Genomic DNA, 23,979 nt, shown 5'->3' on the forward strand with positions numbered 1-23,979 from the left:
CCTCCTTATCCTAATCCTCCTCCTCCAGAACCAATATATCACCAGCGTGAACGTGGTCTGTACGGTGCATTTTGGCCAAGGATGCTCTGATGGCACTCTTTTATTTTTTTTTAAAAAGGACAACACATTGGGGAACTGGGCATGACATTACATTGGGCTGACTTCTTAACTTGCTCTCCTGCAATCTAAAATGTTCCTGCCACTAGATCACCAGGGTAAACATGCTCAGTACTGTTATAGGCCGTTAATATTTGGGCTAGGGGCATGCGATGGCACTAGTGTACTTTTAAAAAAGGTACTGTCGGGGTCGTCACGACAATAACCCTCATTCACCAGTCATCCCAAATTAAAGTATGAGCAGAGCATTTGGTACCGGGTAAGAATGAGTCAGACAAATAGCTGGTTCAATCTCAGTTGATGCTCGTGCGTCTACCAGTATCGGCCACGATCACAGCAACTGCGTTTATTTCCGGATACACAGTACTATATTGTGTGTTAGGAGAAGGAATGCATTGGGCGGGGTTTAAGCAGTATATGTCTAGTATTCAGTCTTTCTGATTTGTCCTGATGTCTCCTGGCGAATCCTCCTTTCTTCACATTCCTCAAGTTTCAATTTAAGAAGAAATGATACTTCTTTCCTCAGAGACAAAAAGTAGGGCAAAGGTGAATACTGGCAGCCATTTTAAATACAATTACATCTACATTAGCTAGCAGATGGGAAAAACTTATTGTTTCACAGTATAAGAATACAACAGTACAAAAAGTGTATGAAGATATATCTTTTCACCTTGACAGTACCCCCTTTGGGGAATTGTTTGGCAGATCATGCACTGCATTACAAGTCTCAGAGACCCACACCACTACATTGGCCCTAATTCTTAACTGTCTCCTGCAATGTCTCTTCCTTATCTCCGACAACATGACCTGGGTGAACATGCTTTGTATTGTTATAGGCCCGTGAAGTTTGGGCATGGGTGGCTGTGATGGCAATAGTATATTTTTAAAAAAGGTACCCCCCATTGGTGAAACCACATCCTTGATAGCAAACACTTCACATTTGTGTACCTTAAAGAGCTCACTGGAAAAGCTCCTTTTTGTGTTGCCTGGTTGCGCAAATTGGACACAATACACTTCATATAAATTTGATAATGCAATGATGTTAGTTTGGCTCAGTAGTTTATTACAAATATTTCTTTGTCCACTATATTAGTTTCTCTCCTTGAGAGCGATAACTTTGGCTGCCTCAAATGTACAAATGGCGAATATACAAATGGCGATTTGTAAACAAGATTGAAATACTGTACACCGAATGCATTCAGACAATCACATAGCTGCATGTCTTGTAAAACATTTACAAATGTGACAGACAATGCTCATAATGCTCATAATGCACCATGTTGATAAATGTTTGTTTTCTCACTTCAGAAACAGTTTGAAGCCTCTATATGTTTGCTGTTTGTCGTTGTAAAACATTAAGGTTTACTGAAACTCTGCCTGTGGTGGTTTGATCTAAATCCTTGTGGTTTTTATTTTCTAGTGGTTTATGGCCACTCGTCTGATGACTCCATGATATCTCAGTTTAATACACCCGTGAAAGCTGGTCACTTGAAGGTCTGGGTGAAACTAGAGTTACTACATAGTGTAAATCACTATATAAGACCAGAGAAACATGACTAAGACAGATACCAAAACTGGGGTACCTGTACATGTACAGTGTGCTGATACCTGCATAATTGGGGACGCCCATGCAGTGTAGGTAATCTCAAAGGGGTTCTCTGTCTTGGTGTTGCTTCTCGGATATTCCAGACGGATGATATTTAAAAGCCTCTTGGTGATGATCTAAGTAGACTGTATGAAGTTAATCTTCATATATACACGTAATCAGTATATCTATGTAATCCTTATATGTAATCATTAACTTTTGTATGTTATTGGTAACATATACAAAAATGTACGCACTCACACTATTCAATCTTAATATTCCTTGATTTTTGTAGTTTGCAATGAAATTGCTTTGTATTGCTAGGATTAGACTTTTTTAAAGCCGTATCTGAACCTTAGTGTTAAAAACATGGCAAACACAATTGCCAAATTTCCTGTAAATAATTCTGCAAAGAGGGAACCATCATACCATAAAAAATACGAGTGGATTTTCATGGGCACATCCAGTATGTGTGTTCCAAGGCCTAATGGGGTGCATATGACTATGCAGCAGGGCTGGCCTTGCCGCCAATGTGTAAAACAAAGGAGTACGGAGTACAAAATGCATATTGTGAAGTGGATTTTCAGGGGCCCATCCAGTATGTGGGTTCAAAGGCTTATTGGGGTGCATATGAATTGGTAGCAGGGCAGGCCTTGAATTCAATGCAACACTTTTTCAGGAGTCCCCCCTGGACATCTTATGACAGGGGTACTGTGGTGCGTCGTAATTCTTGGCAGCCCATCCACTCACAGCATAGGCTACAACAGCTTAGGAGACCCACTGTTTCATATTGGCCCTTTAAGAAGATTAATGCCGCCTGATGCCAGTAAAAATAGGCTCTGTGACTTTAAGAGTCCCTCCTTTATAAATGAAACAAGATGGGTCTGCTTATGTGTCACACACCACATGGCCAGTTAAATGTTACAATGACATTTCCCAGTGAATGCATTTGTAGTGGTTGAAAGCAATGTTAAAGTTGAAAAACGCTTCAAAAACGCTGCGTCTGAACTAAGCCTAAGGCTGCCGTCACACTAGCAGTATTTGGTCAGTATTTTACATCAGTATTTGTAGCCAAAACCAGGAGTGGAACAAATAGAGGAAAAGTATCATAGAAACACGTCACCACTTCTGCATTTATCACCCACTCCTGGTTTTGGCTACAAATACTGATGTAAAATACTGACCAAATACTCCTTGTGTGACGGCAGCCTAAGAGGGAGAGGAAATTTTCGGCCTGGGGTTAAATATTTGGCCTTACAGGCCAGCAAAACCCATTTTGGTTTCGTTTTAATGTGTTTTTTGTGGCACCAGGAAAAATGGCATGAATCTCGGAAAAAAATTATTAAGGCTGTGAACTAGGAGTCAGGAATTTTTTCAGGGGCGATCCCCATGATGTTCCTGTGTCTTTTGAGCAGTGTTTCCATCATTTTTAGACCTTAAAAGGACCCCCGGGGGAGATCGTAGTAAAAGTACTTGGGTCTCCCATAGACTTATATTGGGTTCGCTGTTCTGGCTGAGTACCCGAGTATTCCAATTTGCTCGACCCCATCACTATTCAGAAATTAATATTTTGTGTACTAACCATAATTTTTAATCACAGCTTTCATGCATCTTGGCATGCTTTCCAGCAGTGTTTCACACTGCTTCTGGCGCAAAAATGTAAGCAGTTCTTTGTTTGATGGCTTGTGACTATCCATCATCCTCTTGATTACATTCCAGAGGTTTCCAGTGGGGTTCAGGTCTGGAGAATGGGCTGCCCATGGCAGGGTTTTGATGTGGTGGTTTCTTAATTTTGGCCAGAGCTGTATATATTACCCCAGTTGCCACTGCACACATGCAATCAGGAAGAGCTGAGTCGATGCTCAAGAATTAGCGCTTCTTAGGGTATGTTTCCACGGTCAGGAAACGCTGCTTGTTTGACACTGCGCAGAGCTGCAGCGTCAAACAAGCAGCGTCCAGATGTTCCAGCATAGTGGAGGGGATTTTATGAAATCCCGTCTCCACTATGCGTGGAAACCCGCACGCGGCGGCCCTGCGACTCCGGACATGCTGCGCGTCTTTTTGGATCGCAGCATGTCCGTACACCTTGCAGGGACGCAGCGTCCCCGCAAGGCATATCACAGGGCCCTATGGGAGCAAGCGATCATCCCGGATGTGAAGAGTTAACACATCCGGCATGATCGCGTCGCAGAAAGGGGGCGGGGCTTCGCCGCTGCGGCGATACCGCCGGCCATCCTGACAGTGGAAATATACCCTAATAGATGCTCCATTTCTCGTGCGGCTGAGGACTAGTCTCATTAGTGTTGGTAGGGGCCAATATCCATGGACCTTCACAGCTTTTTAATATCAGCCCTTAGCTGTCTGTTTTGCCGTAGCTGGTTATTAAAAATAGAGGGGGCCCCAATTAATTTTTTGGATGAGTCCACCCATTTTTTAATAACCAGCAAAGAAAAAGCAGACAGCTGTTCACTGATTAATAAGCTGAAAAGTTAAATCTTTATTGGGCCCTTCCCAGCATAATGAGACCAGCTCACAGTTAATGTGGTCTCGTACTTTCGCATGGTAAAATGGGGGTAGTAAGCGGTAAAGGTGAAAAATAGAACAAAAAGGGGGTAAGCAGGACAATAGCCCTGAAAACAAATGTGGATAGTAAGATCACTTAAAATAACAGAGAATAAAAAGTAATAATAATCTTGAAAAAAGAGGCATAGGTCCAAATGTAGGAGGAGGTGTAGTAGGTGGATGAGCTTGAGGCGAATGTGGCGATGAAGGTGGAAGAGGCAGGGGATGAGGTATCCAACAGTTTTTTGGAGGATTTTTTTTTTTTTAGGGACAGCATTTAAAAGAACATAGTATAAAATAAAAAAGAACAATGTAGATACAGTAGTCGGATGTCCTAGTGGAGGAGGAGATGTAGGTGGACATTGCAGTGGAGGTGGAAGAGGCAGGCCATTATTTTGGTGGATTTTATTTCTCTTCCTTTTTGGTAAGGCCCCAAAATAAAACAAATGGCAAATAAAATATAACAATGTCTGGGTGCAGATGGTACCTTTGTCTGGTTTGCCAAAGGCAAAGACAAGTCCTGTGGACTCCACTCCTGGTTTCTTTTAATGAAGGCGAGAGTGGCCACGTTGGCTTTGGACAGGTGGATGCGCCTATGTGTGATATCCCCTGCTCTGATAAACAAATGTTCCAACATTACACTTGCCACGGGGCATGCCGGCACTTCCAAGCCTAGGCCATGTGTCCAGTTTGGAAACCAAGAAGTTAAATGGGCAGACCCAACTTAGTACATGCAGACGTGTGGACATAGACATGTACTCTTCCACCATGTTGTTATAACACTGGCACCTGGTTGTATAGACCGTATCAGATGGTGGTGCTGGATGCTGTGTCATGCTGATGAATGTTTTTCACATTTTAGCCATGTTAACCTTCCCCTCTGAGGTGGTGCCACAGCTGCGTTGGCGACTTCCTCCTCCTCTGCGTTGTGTTTCTTCTGTCAGGTGGGAATGCCGTCAGTAGTGCCTCTACCAGCATGTGCTTGTATTCACACATTTTGCCATCCCGCTCCAGTGACGGAACAAATAATGGTACTTTGTCTTTGCAGCAGGGATCCAGCAGGGTGGCCACCCAGTAATCAGTAAGGAAGATCTGGGCAACTCTGCGGTCGTTGCGCAGGCACAGCAGACTGTATTGGCTCATTCCACCCTCTCTCTGTTGGAGTCCCTCAAGGCTCTGGCCTGGGGCCCCTACTTTTTTCCATCTATACCCTTGGCCTAGGATAACTCATAAAGTCCCATGGCTTCCAGTATCACCTGTATGCTGATGACACTCAGATCTACCCCTCTGGCCCAGATGTCACCTCTCTGCTGTCCAGAATCCCGAAGTGTCTAGCAGCCATATCCTCCTTCTTCACCTCTCGCTTCCTAAAACTCAATGTAGACAATACCGAACTCATCTTTCCTCCATCTCGCGTATCCCCCCTACCTGATCTATCTATTATGGTAAGCGGCATCACGCTCTCTCCCACACCTGAAATACGCTGCCTCGCGGTAACTCTCGACTCTGCCCTGTCCATCAAACCGCACGTCCAAACTCTTGCCACCTCCTGTCGCCTCCAACTCAAACATATTGCCATAATCCGTCCCTTCCTCTGCCCTTAATCTACTAAAATGCTTGTGCATGCCCTCATCATCTCTCGCCTCGACTACTGCAACATCCTCCTCTGTGGCCTCCCCGCTAACTCTCTTGCACCACTCCAGTCTGTCCTCAACTCTGCTGCCCGGCTAATCCACCTCTCTCCTCGCTACTCCTGTTTCTCCCCTCTGCAAATCCCTCCACTGGCTCCCAATTCCACAACGAATCCAGTTTAAACTACTAACACTGATCTACAAAGCCATCCACAACCTGTCCCCTCCCTATATCTCTGAACTAATCTCCCACTATCTTCCCTCACGTAATCTCCGATCCTCCCAAGACCTCCTACTCTCCTCCACACTTATTCCTCACACAACCGCCTCCAAGATTTCTCCCCAATATCCTTCATCCTCTCGAATTCCACGCCTCAACACGTCCGATTATCCGCCACCCTTGGATCCCTCAGATGGAACCTGAAAACTCATCTCTTCAGGAAAGCCTACAGCCTGCAATAACCATTCTGCCGCCTCACCACCACCAGAGCTACTGCACCCCCGACCTTTTGTCTCTTCCCCATTATCCCATAGAACGTAAATCCGCAAGGAAATGAAATTTCAACTCATAGCTGTCAAACAAGTTTATTACAAGATGAATAGTTAGAAATAAAAAAGAGAAATATATAAGTATGCATACATACAAATCAATAATAAAGAGTTTTAGAAATCAAAACAATTAATTAAACATTAAAGACAGATTAATAACAAAAGAAAAACACATTTTTTACCAAAGTCCACTGTGCTTTAGCTGCAAAAATTGTATTGTGGTGCTTAAAGGCAACCTGTCACCCCCAAAATCGAGGGCGAGCTAAGCCCACCAGCATCAGGGGCTTATCTACAGCATTCTGTAATGCATTCTGTAATGCTGTAGATAAGCCCCCCGATGTATCCTAAAAAATGAGAAAGAGGTTATATTATACTCACCCAGGGACAGTCCCAGTCCTGTCCGATGGGCATCGCAGTCCGGAGCCTCCTATCTTCATCAGATGACGTCCTCTTCGTGTCTCAATTCAGTAGACAGCGGGATGCCATACAGAAATAAAAACGATCACAATTGTGGGTATCCCCAACGTTTCGGCATCAAATAGCCTTTCTCAAGGGGTATCAGTTTATTTGTGATGCGACCAACAAGGTGAAAGGCTCCCGCTTAATCTTTTCAACGTCCAGAACAAGGCTCCAAGTAAGGACAAAATGCTGCGGTCAGGTTTTGTCCTTGTCATTTTGTCCTTACTTGGAGCCTTGTTCCGGACGCTGAAAAGATTAAGCGGGAGCCTTTCACCTTGTTGGTCGCATCACAAATAAACTGATACCCCTTGAGAAAGGCTATTTGATGCCGAAACGTTGGGGATACCCACAATTGTGATCGTTTTTCTTTTCTGTATGGCATCCCGCTGTCTACTGAATTGAGATAATAAATATACATTTACTGCTGAAGATTTATGGTGTGCCGGAGTTATCTATAATACAGGTCCTTCTCAAAAAATTAGCATATAGTGTTAAATTTCATTATTTACCATAATGTAATGATTACAATTAAACTTTCATATATTATAGATTCATTATCCACCAACTGAAATTTGTCAGGTCTTTTATTGTTTTAATACTGATGATTTTGGCCTACAACTCCTGATAACCCAAAAAACCTGTCTCAATAAATTAGCATATTTCACCCGTCCAATCAAATAAAAGTGTTTTTTAATAACAAACAAAAAAACCATCAAATAATAATGTTCAGTTATGCACTCAATACTTGGTCGGGAATCCTTTGGCAGAAATGACTGCTTCAATGCGGCGTGGCATGGAGGCAATCAGCCTGTGACACTGCTGAGATGTTATGGAGGCCCAGGATGCTTCAATAGCGGCCTTAAGCTCATCCAGAGTGTTGGGTCTTGCGTCTCTCAACTTTCTCTTCACAATATCCCACAGATTCTCTATGGGGTTCAGGTCAGGAGAGTTGGCAGGCCAATTGAGCACAGTAATACCATGGTCAGTAAACCATTTACCAGTGGTTTTGGCACTGTGAGCAGGTGCCAGGTCGTGCTGAAAAATGAAATCTTCATCTCCATAAAGCATTTCAGCCGATGGAAGCATGAAGTGCTCCAAAATCTCCTGATAGCTAGCTGCATTGACCCTGCCCTTGATGAAACACAGTGGACCAACACCAGCAGCTGACATGGCACCCCACACCATCACTGACTGTGGGTACTTGACACTGGACTTCAGGCATTTTGGCATTTCCTTCTCCCCAGTCTTCCTCCAGACTCTGGCACCTTGATTTCCGAATGACATGCAAAATTTGCTTTCATCAGAAAAAAGTACTTGGGACCACTTAGCAACAGTCCAGTGCTGCTTCTCTGTAGCCCAGGTCAGGCGCTTCTGCCGCTGTTTACCTGGGGAATGCGGCACCTGTAGCCCATTTCCTGCACACGCCTGTGCACGGTGGCTCTGGATGTTTCCACACCAGACTCAGTCCACTGCTTCCTCAGGTTCCCCAAGGTCTGGAATCGGTCCTTCTCCACAATCTTCCTCAGGGTCCGGTCACCTCTTCTCGTTGTACAGCATTTTCTGCCACATTGTTTCCTTCCAACAGACTTACCATTGAGGTGCCTTGATACAGCACTATGGGAACAGCCTATTTGTTGAGAAATTTCTTTCTGGGTCTTACCCTCTTGCTTGAGGGTGTCAATGATGGCCTTCTTGACATCTGTCAGGTCGCTAGTCTTACCCATGATGGGGGTTTTGAGTAATGAACCAGGCAGGGAGTTTATAAAAGCCTCAGGTATCTTTTGCATGTGTTTAGAGTTAATTAGTTGATTCAGAAGATTAGGGTAATAGGTCGTTTAGAGCAGAGGTCCCCAACCTTTTTTGCACCAGGGACCGGCTTTAAGCAAGACCAGTTTTCCATGGCCCGGTGGGGGTGGGGCAGGGGCGGGGCTTTGGTCATATGGGGGTGGGGTTATGGAGGGATGGAGCTTAGTGCATACTTATCATATAATTATGACATTTATAATGAGAATGTGATTCAACTTACCATAGGTTCAGAATGAGTGGGAGCACCATGCTTGTTTCCCTGGTGCTTTGCACCATTATTGCCCCATAGCTGTGCCATATAGTGCTCTGCACCATTATTGCCCCATAGCTGTGCCATATAGTGCTCTGCACCGTCCATTATTGCCCCATAGCTGTGCCATATAGTGCTCTGCACCATTATTGCCCCATAGCTGTGCCATACAGTGCTCTGCACCATTGCCCCATAGCTGTGCCATATAGTGCTCTGCACCATTATTGCCCCATAGCTGTGCCATATAGTGCTCTGCACCATTGCCCCATAGCTGTGCCATATAGTGCTCTGCACCATTATTGCCCCATAGCTGTGCCATATAGTGCTCTGCACCATTATTGCCCCATAGCTGTGCCATATAGTGCTCTGCACCATTATTGCCCCATAGCTGTGCCATATAGTGCTCTGCACCATTGCCCCATAGCTGTGCCATATAGTGCTCTGCACCATTATTGCCCCATAGCTGTGCCATATAGTGCTCTGCACCATTATTGCCCCATAGCTGTGCCATATAGTGCTCTGCACCATTATTGCCCCATAGCTGTGCCATACAGTGCTCTGCACCATTATTGCCCCATAGCTGTGCCATATAGTGCTCTGCACCGTTGCCCCATAGCTGTGCCATACAGTGCTCTGCACCATTGCCCCATAGCTGTGCCATATAGTGCTCTGCACCATTATTGCCCCATAGCTGTGCCATATAGTGCTCTGCACCATTATTGCCCCATAGCTGTGCCATATAGTGCTCTGCACCATTATTGCCCCATAGCTGCTGCTGCAATAAAAAAAAAAAAAAAAAAAACATACTCACCTGTCTTGCTTGCAGCTCCTCGGCGCCATCTTCCCGGCGTCTCTCCGCACTGACTGATCAGGCAGAGGGCGGCGCGCACACTAGTGCGTCATCGCACCCTCTGCCTGCAGTCAGTGCGGAGAGACGCCGGGAAGATGGAGACAGCGCCCGGCGTGTGGAACGCGGACAGGTGAATATGCGATACTTACCTGCTCCCGGCGTCCCGCTCCTTCTCCCGGACAGCTGGTCTCCGGGTGCCGCAGCCTCTTCCTCTGTCAGCGGTCACCGGCACCGCTGATTAGAGAAATGAATTATGCGGCTCCGCCCCTATGGGAGGTGGAGCCGCCTATTCATTTCTCTAATGAGCGGTCCCACGTGACCGCTGAACAGGGGCGCCGCGGACCGGCTGAAAAACCCCAACGGCCCGGTCCTGGTCCGCGGACCGGCGGTTGGGGACCTCTGGTTTAGAGAACCTTTTCTTGATATGCTAATTTATTGAGACAGGTTTTTTGGGTTATCAGGAGTTGTAGGCCAAAATCATCAGTATTAAAACAATAAAAGACCTGACAAATTTCAGTTGGTGGATAATGAATCTATAATATATGAAAGTTTAATTGTAATCATTACATTATGGTAAATAATGAAATTTAACACTATATGCTAATTTTTTGAGAAGGACCTGAATATTGGACTCTTTTTCTCCAGAGCACCCCTGCCTAAGTATAGTGAGCACCCTTGACTTTTGTTTTGGTCCTCTTCGTGTCTTCACGCTGCGGCTCCAGCACAAAGTACTGCAGTGTGCAGGCCCCTCTGACCTTTCCAGGCGCCTGCGCACCACAGCGTGAAGACAAGAAGAGGAAGTCATCCTATTAAGATGGGAGGCCCAGGACCGGACCGCGACTTGGATCGGACCGCGACTTGGATCGGACCGCCAGCGTGAGTATAATATAACCTCTTTTTCTCATCTTTTAAGATACATTGGAGGCTTAACTACAGCATTACAGAATGCTGTAGGATAAGCCCCTGACGCTGGTGGGCTTAGCTTACCATCGATTTTGGGGGTGACAGGTTCCCTTTAACAGGGGGAGACGGAGAGCGGGGGAGACGGAGAGCGGGGGAGACGGAGAGCGGGGGAGACGGAGAGCGGGGGAGACGGAGAGCGGGGGAGACGGAGAGCGGGGGAGACGGAGAGCGGGGGAGACGGAGAGCGGGGGAGACGGAGAGCGGGGGAGACGGAGAGCGGGGGAGACGGAGAGCGGGGGAGACGGAGAGCGGGGGAGACGGAGAGCGGGGGAGGGAGACAATTTAGTAATTATACTCATCTATCTGACATTATCAGACGCCCACAGTGTCATCCCTTTGGGTCCTCACATGGATTGTGGGGGCACCGCCATTCCACTTGGTGAAAAGAAGTCCAGTGATGAAATGACATCTGCAGGGAGGTCACTGCTCTGGAGGGCACAGGATGGGGAAAAGTCACAATACCTAGAATAAAACAGAAAAAAAATCATGCAGAAAACTGGATACAAGTAGTGGCTGACACCAGTGGCCACCGGGCTAATACTGACCAGCACAGCGTGCGAGGGGAGAATAAAGCCAGGGATCTGGAGACATTGTTGTAAAGCTGCTTCGCTCCCAGAGGTCATAGCTCAGTCATCAACCTGACAGCATGTGTCCCCAATAATATTAATGAGAACACATTTTATGTATATTAAAAAAACAAAAAAAAAAAACAAAAGAAAACAAACAGGACCGACCCCTCACCACCAGGCAGAGATTCTCATGCTAAGTAATATCAATCCCTCAGATCTCCATCATCATCCATCCCCTCCCCTGTTCGCCCCCACACACGTAGCACTATACTTTCCTGCACCCCCCCCACCGCAAGTGACATCACACACACTGACCTGCACACCACACAGACCCATGCGAGTAACATCAGCCCCATTCTCCCCAGGCAGCCCCATGCAAGCACCCCCCCCATTCTCCCCAGGCAGCCCCATGCAAGCAACATCACCCCATTCTCCCCTGGCAGCCCCATGCAAGCAACATCACCCCATTCTCTCCAAGCAGCCCCATGCAAGCATCACCCCATTCTCCCCAAGCAGCCCCATGCAAGCAACATCACCCCATTCTCCCCAGGCAGCCCCATGCAAGCAACACCCCCCCATTCTCCCCAGGCAGCCCCATGCAAGCAACATCACCCCGTTCTCCCCAAGCAGCCCCATGCAAGCAACATCACCCCGTTCTCCCCAGGCAGCCCCATGCAAGCAACATCACCCCATTCTCCCCAGGCAGCCCCATGCAAGCATCACCACCCCATTCTCCCCAGGCAGCCCCATGCAAGCATCACCACCCCATTCTCCCCAGGCAGCCCCATGCAAGCATCATCACCCCATTCTCCCCAGGCAGCCCCATGCAAGCATCATCACCCCATTCTCCCCAGGCAGCCCCATGCAAGCATCACCACCCCATTCTCCCCAGGCAGCCCCATGCAAGCATCACCACCCCATTCTCCCCAGGCAGCCCCATGCAAGCATCACCACCCCATTCTCCCCAGGCAGCCCCATGCAAGCAACATCCCATTCTCCCCAGGCAGCCCCATGCAAGCAACATCACCCCATTCTCCCCAAGCAGCCCCATGCAAGCAACATCACCCCATTCTCCCCAGGCAGCTCCATGCAAGCAACACCACCCCATTCTCCCCAGGCAGCCCCATGCAAGCAACATCACCCCATTCTCCCCAGGCAGCTCCATGCAAGCAACATCACCCCATTCTCCCCAGGCAGCCCCATGCAAGCAACACCCCCCCATTCTCCCCAGGCAAGCAACACCCCCCCATTCTCCCCAGGCAGCCCCATGCAAGCAACACCCCCCATTCTCCCCAGGCAGCCCCATGCAAGCAACATCACCCCATTCTCCCCAAGCAGCCCCATGCAAGCAACATCACCCCATTCTCCCCAGGCAGCTCCATGCAAGCAACACCACCCCATTCTCCCCAGGCAGCCCCATGCAAGCAACATCACCCCATTCTCCCCAGGCAGCCCCATGCAAGCAACATCACCCCATTCTCCCCAGGCAGCCCCATGCAAGCATCATCACCCCATTCTCCCCAGGCAGCCCCATGCAAGCATCATCACCCCATTCTCCCCAGGCAGCCCCATGCAAGCATCATCACCCCATTCTCCCCAGGCAGCCCCATGCAAGCATCACCACCCCATTCTCCCCAGGCAGCCCCATGCAAGCAACATCACCCCATTCTCCCCAGGCAGCCCCATGCAAGCAACATCACCCCATTCTCCCCAGGCAGCCCCATGCAAGCATCATCACCCCATTCTCCCCAGGCAGCCCCATGCAAGCATCATCACCCCATTCTCCCCAGGCAGCCCCATGCAAGCATCACCACCCCATTCTCCCCAGCAGCCCCATGCAAGCAACACCCCATTCTCCCCAGCAGCCCCATGCAAGCAACACCACCCCATTCTCCCCAGGCAGACTCCAACTTACCTGATCTATGACTTTGGAGAATGACCCCCATAATACCCCAAATCTTGCACAAAAATCCTCGAAATCCAGCCATGACATCCACAGCCTCCTCCTGTCTGCTCTGCTCTATGGAGGAAGAGGCAAATCCTGCACAAAACACTCCAAAACCAAATCCTGCACGAAATCCCGCCATGACATCCACAGCTTCCTCGTGTCTGCTCTGTCTGTTCTATGGAGGAAGAGGCGCCGCCCCTTCCGGTCACATGGGCAGAGGTCCTTTAGCCGACTTGGATTTAGCCTCTACCGTCAGTGATGATCCGGGACACAAGAGCCGGGGTCTCTGTCACCTGGATCCGGGAAGAGGGGAAACCTGTGCGACCCCTGCTGGCTACAGGGAGCTCTGTCACTGCTGGAAGCACCGCCGGGAGTCCGGGGGAAGAGGGTGAGGGAGCAATGGCGGCTGCCACTAATGTCTGATATACTGTGCCCCCCCCGACCCCGCACCTGTACTGTGCCCCCGACACAGACCCCCACACCTGTACTGTGCCCCCCTGACACCGACCCACACCTGTACTGTGACACCGACCCACACCTGTACTGTGACACCGACCCACACCTGTACTGTGCCCCCCGACACCGACCCCACACCTGTACTGTGCCCCCCCTGATACCGACCCCCCACCTGTACTGTGCCCCCGACCCCACACCTGTACTGTGCCCCCCCTGATACCGACCCCCCACCTGTACTGTGCCCCCGACCCCACACCTGTACTGTGCCCCCCGATACCGACCCCACACCTGTACTGTGCCCCCCCTGATACTGACCCCCCCACCTGTACTGTGCCCCCCTGATACCGACCCCCCCACCTGTACTGTGCCCCCGACCCCACACCTGTACTGTGCCCCCCCCCGATACCGACCCCACACCTGTACTGTGCCCCCCCTGATACCGACCCCCCCACCTGTACTGTGCCCCCGACCACACACCTGTACTGTGCCCCCCGACCCCACACCTGTACTGTGCCCCCGACCCCACACCTGTACTGTGCCCCCCGATACCGACCCCACACCTGTACTGTGCCCCCCGACACCGACCCCACACCTGTACTGTGCCCCCCGACACCAACCCCACGCCTGTACTGTGCCCCCAGACACCGACCCCACACCTGTACTGTGCCCCCCTGATACTGCCCCCCCACCTGTACTGTGCCCCCGACCCCACACCTGTACTGTGCCCCCCGACACCGACCCCCCACCTGTACTGTGCCCCCCTGATACTGACCCCCCACCTGTACTGTGCCCCCCGACACAGACCCCGCACCTGTACTGTGCCCTCGACCCCACACCTGTACTGTGCCCCCCGACACCGACCCCACACCTGTACTGTGCCCCCCTGATACCGACCCCCCACCTGTACTGTGCCCCCGACACCGACCCCACACCTGTACTGTGCCCCCCGACACCGACCCACACCTGTACTGTGCCCCCCTGATACTGACCCCCCACCTGTACTGTGCCCCCGACACCGACCCCACACCTGTACTGTGCCCCCCGACACCGACCCACACCTGTACTGTGCCCCCCTGATACTGACCCCCCACCTGTACTGTGCCCCCCGACACCGCTCCCACACCAGTACTGTGCCCCCCCCTGACACTGACCCCACACCTGTACTGTGCCCCCCCTGACACTTACCCCACACCTGTACTGTGCCCCCCCCCTGACACCGACCCCACACGTGTACTGCGCCCCCCCTGATACTGACCCCCCATTTGTACTGTTCCCCCTGACACCGACCCCACACCTGTACTGTGCCCCCCCGATACTGACCCCCTATTTGCACTGTGCCCCCCGACCCCACACCTGTACTGCACCCCCCCGATACTGACCCCACACCTGAACTGTGCCCCCCCTGACACTGACCCCACACCTGTACTGTGCCCTCTGACCCAGCACCTGTGCTGATGTTACTGTACTGTGCCCCCTTACTTCCCGATGCTACACTGGCGCCATGCCGCTCCCCCTAACACTGACATCTGTGCTGTGGTCGGTGCCGTCCTGCAGGTCGGTCATAGGTGGGCGCCGGAGTCTGGAAGATGAGGCGGCTGAGCCGCAAGAAGACGCTGACCCTGGTGAAGGAGCTCGATGCTTTCCCCAAAGTGCCTGACAGCTACGTGGAAACGTCAGCAAGTAGGGGGACGGGTACGTGAGCTGCTCTGATCTTCTGGGGGCTTCTACAGATATATAGGGCCAGTTCCGAGGAGCGGCCAGTCACCTGTGGTGTAATATGGGGGTCTCCATCCCCAGAACATGGCGGCGCCCCTGCACTCCGCCCCTTGGTACTCACACTCCTCTCTCATCCCAGTGTCTCTCCTGGCGTTCTCCGTCATGGCCGTCCTCACAGTGCTGGAATTCCTGGTGTATCGCGACACGTGGATGAGATACGACTACGAGGTGGACAAAGACTTCACCAGGTTCTTATCCGTCCTCATCGTGTAATTACAGGGGGCCTGGCGGGGCGTCCCCGGCATACGGCGGGCCTGGCGGGGCGTCCCCGGCATACGGCGGGCCTGGCGGGGCGTCCCCGGCATACGGCGGGCCTGGCGGGGCGTCCCCGGCATACGGCGGGCCTGGCGGGGCGTCCCCGGCATACGGCGGGCCTGGCGGGGCAGAGCAGGACATGTAGCCAGGATATAGATGTGGAGCTGGATGTTGAGGATCTTTTTATTCTAATTTTTACCTTTTTATTATTTTTACTACATTCCAGTAAATTACGGCTGAACATCGACATCACGGTGGCCATGAGGTGTCAGTGTAAGTTTGCTCTTGGCCAGCAGGTGGCGTAGTGGCTGTGTCCTCCCTCTGCTGCTTCTCATATGTTCTCTGCCCTCCAGATGTCGGCGCCGATGTCCTGGACCTGGCGGAGACCATGGTGACGTCTGCGGAAGGACTGGTGTACGAGCCGGTGAGCAGGACACACATCTCATGACTGTATGGGGGGCACCGCAGGCTGGCAGGATGCACATCTATATGGGGGGCACCGCAGGCTGGCAGGATGCACATCTATATGGGAGGGCACCGCAGGCTGGCAGGACGCACCTCTATATGGATGGGGGCACCGCAGGCTGGCAGGACGCACATCTATATGGAGGGGGCACCGCAGGCTGGCAGGATGTACATCTATATGAGGGGGCAACGCAGGCTGGCAGGATGTACATCTATATGGGAGGGCACTGCAGGCTGGCAGGACGCACATCTATATGGATGGGGGCACCGCAGGCTGGCAGGACGCACATCTATATGGATGGGAGCACCGCAGGCTGGCAGGACGCACATCTATATGGATGGGGGCACTGCAGGCTGGCAGGACGCACATCTATATGGATGGGGGCATCGCAGTCTGGCAGGACGCACATCTATATGGAGGGGGGCACCGCAGGCTGGCAGGACGCACATCTATATGGAGGTGGGCACCCCAGGCTGGCAGGACGTACACCTATATGGAGGGGGGCACCCCAGGCTGGCAGGACGTACACCTATATGGAGGGGGGCACCCCAGGCTGGCAGGACGTACACCTATATGGAGGGGGGCACCCCAGGCTGGCAGGACGTACACCTATATGGAGGAGGGCACCCCAGGCTGGCAGGACGTACACCTATATGGAGGGGGGCACCGCAGGCTGGCAGGACGCACATCTATATGGAGGGGGCACCGCAGGCTGGCAGGACGTACACCTATATGGAGGAGGGCACCCCAGGCTGGCAGGACGTACACCTATATGGAGGGGGGCACCGCAGGCTGGCAGGACGCACATCTATATGGAGGGGGCACCCCAGGCTGGCAGGACGTACACCTATATGGAGGAGGGCACCCCAGGCTGGCAGGACGTACACCTATATGGAGGGGGGCACCGCAGGCTGGCAGGACGTACACCTATATGGAGGGGGGCACCGCAGGCTGGCAGGACGGATACCTATATGGAGGTGGGCACCGCAGGCTGGCAGGATGCACCCACATACAGAGGGGGGCACCGCAGGCTGGCAGGATGCGCGGGGAGCCATCCTGTTGCCTCCATATTACTGGGATCTCTGATAGAGCGATGTATTTTTTGCCCATCAGATACGAGTCCTGACAACGTCTTATGTTTTTCAGGTCGTTTTCGAGTTGTCTCCTGTGCAGCGGCAGTGGCAGAGGTGAGATTCTGGGGGCGGTGGGGGTCCGGCGTCCGCCATATTGCGTCTCATGATCGTTCCTTTGTGTGTAGGATGCTGCAGCAGATTCAGAACAGACTCCAGGCCGAAGCGTCATTACAGGACCTCCTGTTCAAGAGCGCCATGAGGAGTTCAGTCACTGCCCTGCCCCCCAGGTGAGACGCCCGAAGACCCTCGTACACAACACTCCACCCGTTGTGGGTCGTAACGGCCATTTTATACTGCTGCACTGTATATTGGGAGTGAATATGGCGGTGTTATGTGGCGGGGATGTAACTCTCCCACATAACGGCTGCAGACAGTCTTCTCTGCTTTTTAGGGAAGATTTCCCCTCTGAGCCGCCCAGCGCCTGCCGGATCCACGGGCACCTCGATATCAATAAAGTGGCCGGAAACTTCCACATCACTGTGGGCAAGTATGTTATTCTGTACCGAGCGTGTGATCCACCAGGCACCGGTCACACACATCGTACATAATGTGTGCTCCCCACATAGCAGTAATGTGAACACCGACCATCATTGCATCAAGTGACTGGACTTTAAGTACCCATAATGCATTATACTCCAGAGCTGCACTCACTATTCTGCTGGTGCAGTCACTGTGTACATACATTACATTACTGATCCTGAGTTACATCCTGTATTATACTCCAGAGCTGCACTCACTATTCTGCTGGTGCAGTCACTGTGTACATACATTACATTACTGATCCTGAGTTACATCCTGTATTATACCCCAGAGCTGCACTCACTATTCTGCTGGTGCAGTCACTGTGTACATACATTACATTACTGATCCTGAGTTACCTCCTGTATTATACCCCAGAGCTGCACTCATAATGTATGCACACAGCAGATTAGTATGTGGATTCTTTACACACTGTCCTTTTCTATACCGTGTAGGGCTATCCCACATCCCAGGGGTCACGCACATCTGGCCGCTCTTGTCAGCCACGACAGTGAGTATATTATCAGAAGACGGTGCCCGTTTCTTTCTAGTAGGTGGGCAGGGTCGGTGTCTTATCTTTGGGGCCCGGGTCTTCTCCTACGGGTCTTCTCTTCGGGGTCTTCTCCTACGGGTCTTCTCTTCGGGGTCTTCTCCTCCGGGCTGCCCTCAGCCTATGACCGGAGCTTTTCCTTTACAATCAGGTTATAATTTCTCTCATCGCATCGATCACTTGTCCTTCGGAGAAGTCCTGCCCGGCATCATCAACCCTTTGGATGGAACGGAAAAAATAGCAGAGGAAAGTAAGTGCACTCCCTCTACTGTAGTGGTTTGTGTGCGAGTGATTAGTGATGAAGGCTCCGTGTCCCCGTGAGGCATCACCGTCCTCCTCCTGCCTGATGACCTCTCACTTCTTTGCCGCAGGTAACCAGATGTACCAGTATTTCATCACCATCGTCCCAACCAAACTGCACACGCACAAGGTGTACGGCGACACGCACCAGTTCTCGGTGACGGAGAGGGTGAGACTCCCTTACTGATGACGTCACAGGCGGCTTATAATAAACCCTCCCCTCACTGCCTCCATTGTGCCGCTACAGGAGCGTGCCATTAATCACGCCACCGGCAGCCACGGAGTGTCGGGGATCTTCATGAAGTATGACATCAGCTCGTTAATGGTGACCGTGACGGAGGACCACATGCCACTGTGGAAGTTTCTTGTGCGTCTCTGCGGCATTATTGGGGGGATATTCACCACCACAGGTTTGTCCTTACCCCCAGGGGTGCACTTCTGTGGTCTGGGGTGTGTAATTTGTAGCTTTTACTGGTTGTTTCTCTTCTCTCAGGGATGATCCACGGGCTGGCCGAGTTCTTTGTGGATGTTGTTTGCTGTCGTTTCAAGCTTGGAGTTTACAGTCGTCATGAAGTGAGTGCAACACTGACCCTCCTCTAACAGGAGTGTTATTGGGGGGGGGGAAGAAAACGCATCGTGATCTGGTGCTCGCTCCTCCAGTCTCCTATCATGCTTGTTGTCACTGTAATGTGATCCCTCTTTTGCCTACTCACAGTATGCCGGCTGTCACTGTAATGTGATCCCCCTCCTCCCCACTCACAGTATGCTGGCTGTCACTGTAATGTGATCCCTCCTCAATGCCGGCTGTCACTGTAATGTGATACCTTCTGCTCCCTACTCGTCGTATGCTGGCTTTCACTGTAATGTGATCCCTCTCCTCACTACTCACAGTATGCCGGCTGACACTGTAATGTGATCCCTCTCCTCACTACTCACAGTATGCCGGCTGACACTAATGTGATCCCTCTCCTTCCTACTCACAGTATTCTGGCTGTCACTGTAATGTGATCCCTCCTCCCCACTCACAGTATGCCGGCTGTCACTAACGTGATCCCTCTCCTCCCTATTCACAGTATGCTGGCTATCCCTGTAATGTGATCCCTCTCCTCCCTACTCACAGTATTCTGGCTGTCACTAATGTGATCCCTCTCCTCCCTACTCACAGTATGCCGGCTGTCACTAATGTGTTCCCTCTCCTCCCTACTCACAGTATGCCGGCTATCCCTGTAATGTGATCCCTCTCCTCCCTACTCGGAGTATGCCGGCTGTCACTAATGTGATCCCTCTCCTCCCTACTCGCAGTATGCCGGCTGTCACTGTAATGTGATCCCTCTCCTCCCTACTCACAGTATGCCTGCTGTCACTGTAATGTGTTCCCTCTCCTCCCTACTCGCAGTATGCCGGCTGTCATTAATGTGATCCCTCTCCTCCGTACTCACAGTATGCCGGCTGTCACTAATGGGATCCCTCTCCTCCCTACTCGCAGTATGCCGGCTGTCACTGTAATGTGATCCCTCTCCTCCCTACTCACTGTATTCTGGCTGTCACTGTAATGTGATCCCTCCTCCCCACTCACAGTATGCCAGCTGTCACTAATGTGATCCCTCCTCCCTATTCACAGTATGCTGGCTATCCCTGTAATGTGATCCCTCTCCTCCCTACTCGCAGTATGCCGGCTGTCACTAATGTGTTCCCTCTCCTCCCTACTCACAGTATGCCGGCTGTCACTAATGTGATCCCTCTCCTCCCTACTCACAGTATGCCGGCTATCCCTGTAATGTGATCCCTCTCCTCCCTACTCACAGTATGCCGGCTGTCACTAATGTGATCCCTCTCCTCCCTACTCGCAGTATACCGGCTGTCACTGTAATGTGATCCCTCTCCTCCCTACTCACAGTATGCCGGCTGTCACTGTAATGTTCCCTCTCCTCCCTACTCGCAGTATGCCGCCTGTCACTGTAATGTGATCCCTCTCCTCCCTACTCACAGTATGCCGGCTGTCACTGTAATGTGTTCCCTCTCCTCCCTACTCGCAGTATGCCGGCTGTCACTGTAATGTGATCCCTCTCCTCCCTACTCACAGTATGCCGGCTGTCACTAATGTGATCCCTCTCCTCCCTAATCGCAGTATGCCGGCTGTCACTGTAATGTGATCCCTCTCCTCCCTACTCGCAGTATGCCGGCTGTCACTGTAATGTGATCCCTCTCCCCCCCTACTCACAGTATGCCGGCTGTCATTAATGTGATCCCTCTCCTCCCTACTCACAGTATGCCGGCTGTCATTAATGTGATCCCTCTCCTCCCTACTCACAGTATGCCGGCTGTCACTAATGGGATCCCTCTCCTCCCTACTCGCAGTATGCCGGCTGTCACTGTAATGTGATCCCTCTCCCCCCTACTCACAGTATGCCGCCTGTCACTGTAATGTGATTCCTCCTCTCCCACAACATGAGGCTGCAGCCGCATCTCCCCCTTACCCCCTCTCTCAATGTGACCCAATTTAGTCCTCAGGAATCATCCCCAACATCTGGCTCTGTAACTACAACTCTCAGCATGTCCTGACAGGTGAAATAGTGCGGAGTCGGCTCTGCTCATCCACATTATGAAAACTGTGGTATGAAATAATAATGATGGTTTTATTTATTTGTAGGAGAACCACGTCCAGGATCTTCTCTCCTCCAATCACAGCGCAGAGACCTCCGCCCCGGACCCTCTATGATCAAAATAAACCGATCCTCCGCTGTTTTATACGTCCGGCTCTGGTGACTTATTCGGGGCAATCTGTCCTATGTGAAGGTGGCTGTTCTGGGCGCCATTACACAGCAATGGACAGACAGCTGTGCTGTTCAGGAACCTGGGAAAGCTGGGTGGTAATAAAAAAAAGCCCATGTAACAACAGTCCTCACCGTTCCCCTCATTAAACGTGTGTGTGATGTAGTTTCTGTGCACAAGATGGCACTGTTCACCTCCTGAAGGCTATGCAGGACTGACTGTAATAACAGTAATACACTCTGAACCCGCTACATAGTGTCATCACGTCCCGAGCCATCGGGGGGCGCAATCACCCCACTATGGACACAGCGTAACTGTGACCTTACATAATATGCTGCCTGCAGAGTGTCAGTACTATACTGGGTGATGGGAGAGGAGTCCCCCATTATAAGCAGCACCTTACAACACCCCTACAGTAAACAGAGCACAGCATGCCATCCACACAGACCACCAAGCCCCTAGTGGTGGCTGCAGTCAGAATATTATCATGTATCTCTGTATACAGGGAGCTCCCCCTAGTGGTGGCTGCAGACTGGATCTTATCATGTATCTCTGTATACATGGAGCTCCCCCTAGTGGTGGCTGCAGACAGGATCTTATCATGTATCTCTGTATACAGGGAGCTCCCCCTAGTGGTGGTTGCATACAGGACCTTATCATGTATCTCTGTATACAGGGAGCTCCCCCTAGTGGTGGCTGCAGACAGGATATTATCATGTATCTCTGTATACAGGGAGCTCCCCCTAGTGGTGACTGCAGACAGGGTCTTATCATGTATCTCTATACAGGGAGCTCCCCCTAGTGGTGGCTGCAGACAGGGTCTTATCATGTATCTCTGTATACAGGGAGCTCCCCCTAGTGGTGACTGCAGACAGGATCTTATCATGTATCTCTGTATACAGGGAACTCCCCCTAGTGGTGGCTGCAGACAGGATATTATCATGTATCTCTGTATACAGGGAGCTCCCCCTAGTGGTGGCTGCAGACAGGATCTTATCATGTATCTCTGTATACAGGGAGCTCCCCCTAGTGGTGACTGCAGACAGGATCTTATCATGTATCTCTGTATACAGGGAGCTCCCCCTAGAGGTGGCTGCATGCAGGATCTTATCATGTATCTCTGTATACAGGGAGCTCCCCCTAGAGGTGGCTGCATGCAGGATCTTATCATGTATCTCTGTATACAGGGAGCTCCCCCTAGTGGTGGCTGCAGACAGGATCTTATCATGTATCTGTATACAGGGAGCTCCCCCTAGTGGTGACTGCAGACAGGATCTTATCATGTATCTCTGTATACAGGGAGCTCCCCCTAGTGGTGGCTGCAGACTGGATCTTATCCTGTATCTCTGTATACAGGGAGCTCCCCCTAGTGGTGACTGCAGACAGGATATTATCATGTATCTCTGTATACAGGGAGCTCCCCCTAGTGGTGACTGCAGACAGGATCTTATCATGTATCTCTGTATACAGGGAGCTCCCCCTAGTGGTGACTGCAGACAGGATCTTATGTATCTCTGTATACAGGGAGCTCCCCCTAGTGGTGGCTGCAGACTGGATCTTATCATGTATCTCTGTATACAGGGAGCTCCCCCTAGTGGTGGCTGCAGACAGGATCTTATCATGTATCTCTGTATACAGGGAGCTCCCCCTAGTGGTGACTGCAGACAGGATTTTATCATGTATCTCTGTATACAGGGAGCTCCCCCTAGTGGTGACTGCAGACAGGATCTTATCATGTATCTCTGTATACAGGGAGCTCCCCCTAGTGGTGACTGCAGACAGGATCTTATCATGTATCTCTGTATACAGGGAGCTCCCCCTAGTGGTGGCTGCAGACAGGATCTTATCATGTATCTCTGTATACAGGGAGCTCCCCCTAGTGGTGGCTGCAGACAGGATCTTATCATGTATCTCTGTATACAGGGAGCTCCCCCTAGTGGTGGCTGCAGACAGGATCTTATCATGTATCTCTGTATACAGGGAGCTCCCCCTAGTGGTGGCTGCAGACAGGATCTTATCATGTATCTGTATACAGGGAGCTCCCCCTAGTGGTGGCTGCAGACAGGATCTTATCATGTATCTCTGTATACAGGGAGCTCCCCCTAGTGGTGACTGCAGACAGGATCTTATCATGTATCTCTGTATACAGGGAGCTCCCCCTAGTGGTGACTGCAGACAGGATCTTATGTATCTCTGTATACAGGGAGCTCCCCCTAGTGGTGGCTGCAGACTGGATCTTATCATGTATCTCTGTATACAGGGAGCTCCCCCTAGTGGTGACTGCAGACAGGATTTTATCATGTATCTCTGTATACAGGGAGCTCCCCCTAGTGGTGACTGCAGACAGGATCTTATGTATCTCTGTATACAGGGAGCTCCCCCTAGTGGTGGCTGCAGACAGAATCTTATCATGTATCTCTGTATACAGGGAGCTCCCCCTAGTGGTGACTGCAGACAGGATTT

General features: G+C 51.1%; 1 protein-coding gene and 1 long non-coding RNA gene across 2 annotated transcripts; one reads left to right on the forward strand and one right to left on the reverse strand.

Moving 5' to 3' along the window:
- Positions 1-299: 299 nt before the first annotated feature.
- On the reverse strand, positions 300-13,513 carry LOC143777035 (uncharacterized). The gene is made up of 3 exons (XR_013215962.1): positions 13,257-13,513; positions 11,121-11,234; positions 300-633 (listed from the first exon to the last, which is right to left on the reverse strand). It is a non-coding gene; the product is annotated as an uncharacterized LOC143777035 (long non-coding RNA).
- A 1,766-nt stretch (positions 13,514-15,279) lies between these two features.
- Positions 15,280-21,681, forward strand: ERGIC2 (ERGIC and golgi 2). Its single transcript, XM_077266951.1, has 13 exons — positions 15,280-15,437; positions 15,601-15,709; positions 16,003-16,049; positions 16,130-16,200; positions 17,389-17,429; positions 17,501-17,602; positions 17,767-17,862; positions 18,350-18,405; positions 18,596-18,694; positions 18,816-18,913; positions 18,992-19,154; positions 19,238-19,317; positions 21,395-21,681. Exons 1-13 carry the CDS (start codon positions 15,332-15,334, stop codon positions 21,461-21,463), a joined length of 1,137 nt encoding a protein of 378 aa, XP_077123066.1. The 5' UTR covers positions 15,280-15,331; the 3' UTR covers positions 21,464-21,681.
- The last annotated feature ends 2,298 nt before the right edge of the window (positions 21,682-23,979 follow it).

This window comes from Ranitomeya variabilis, chromosome 5 (assembly GCF_051348905.1).
Source record: "Ranitomeya variabilis isolate aRanVar5 chromosome 5, aRanVar5.hap1, whole genome shotgun sequence".
Lineage (NCBI taxonomy): Eukaryota > Metazoa > Chordata > Amphibia > Anura > Dendrobatidae > Ranitomeya > Ranitomeya variabilis.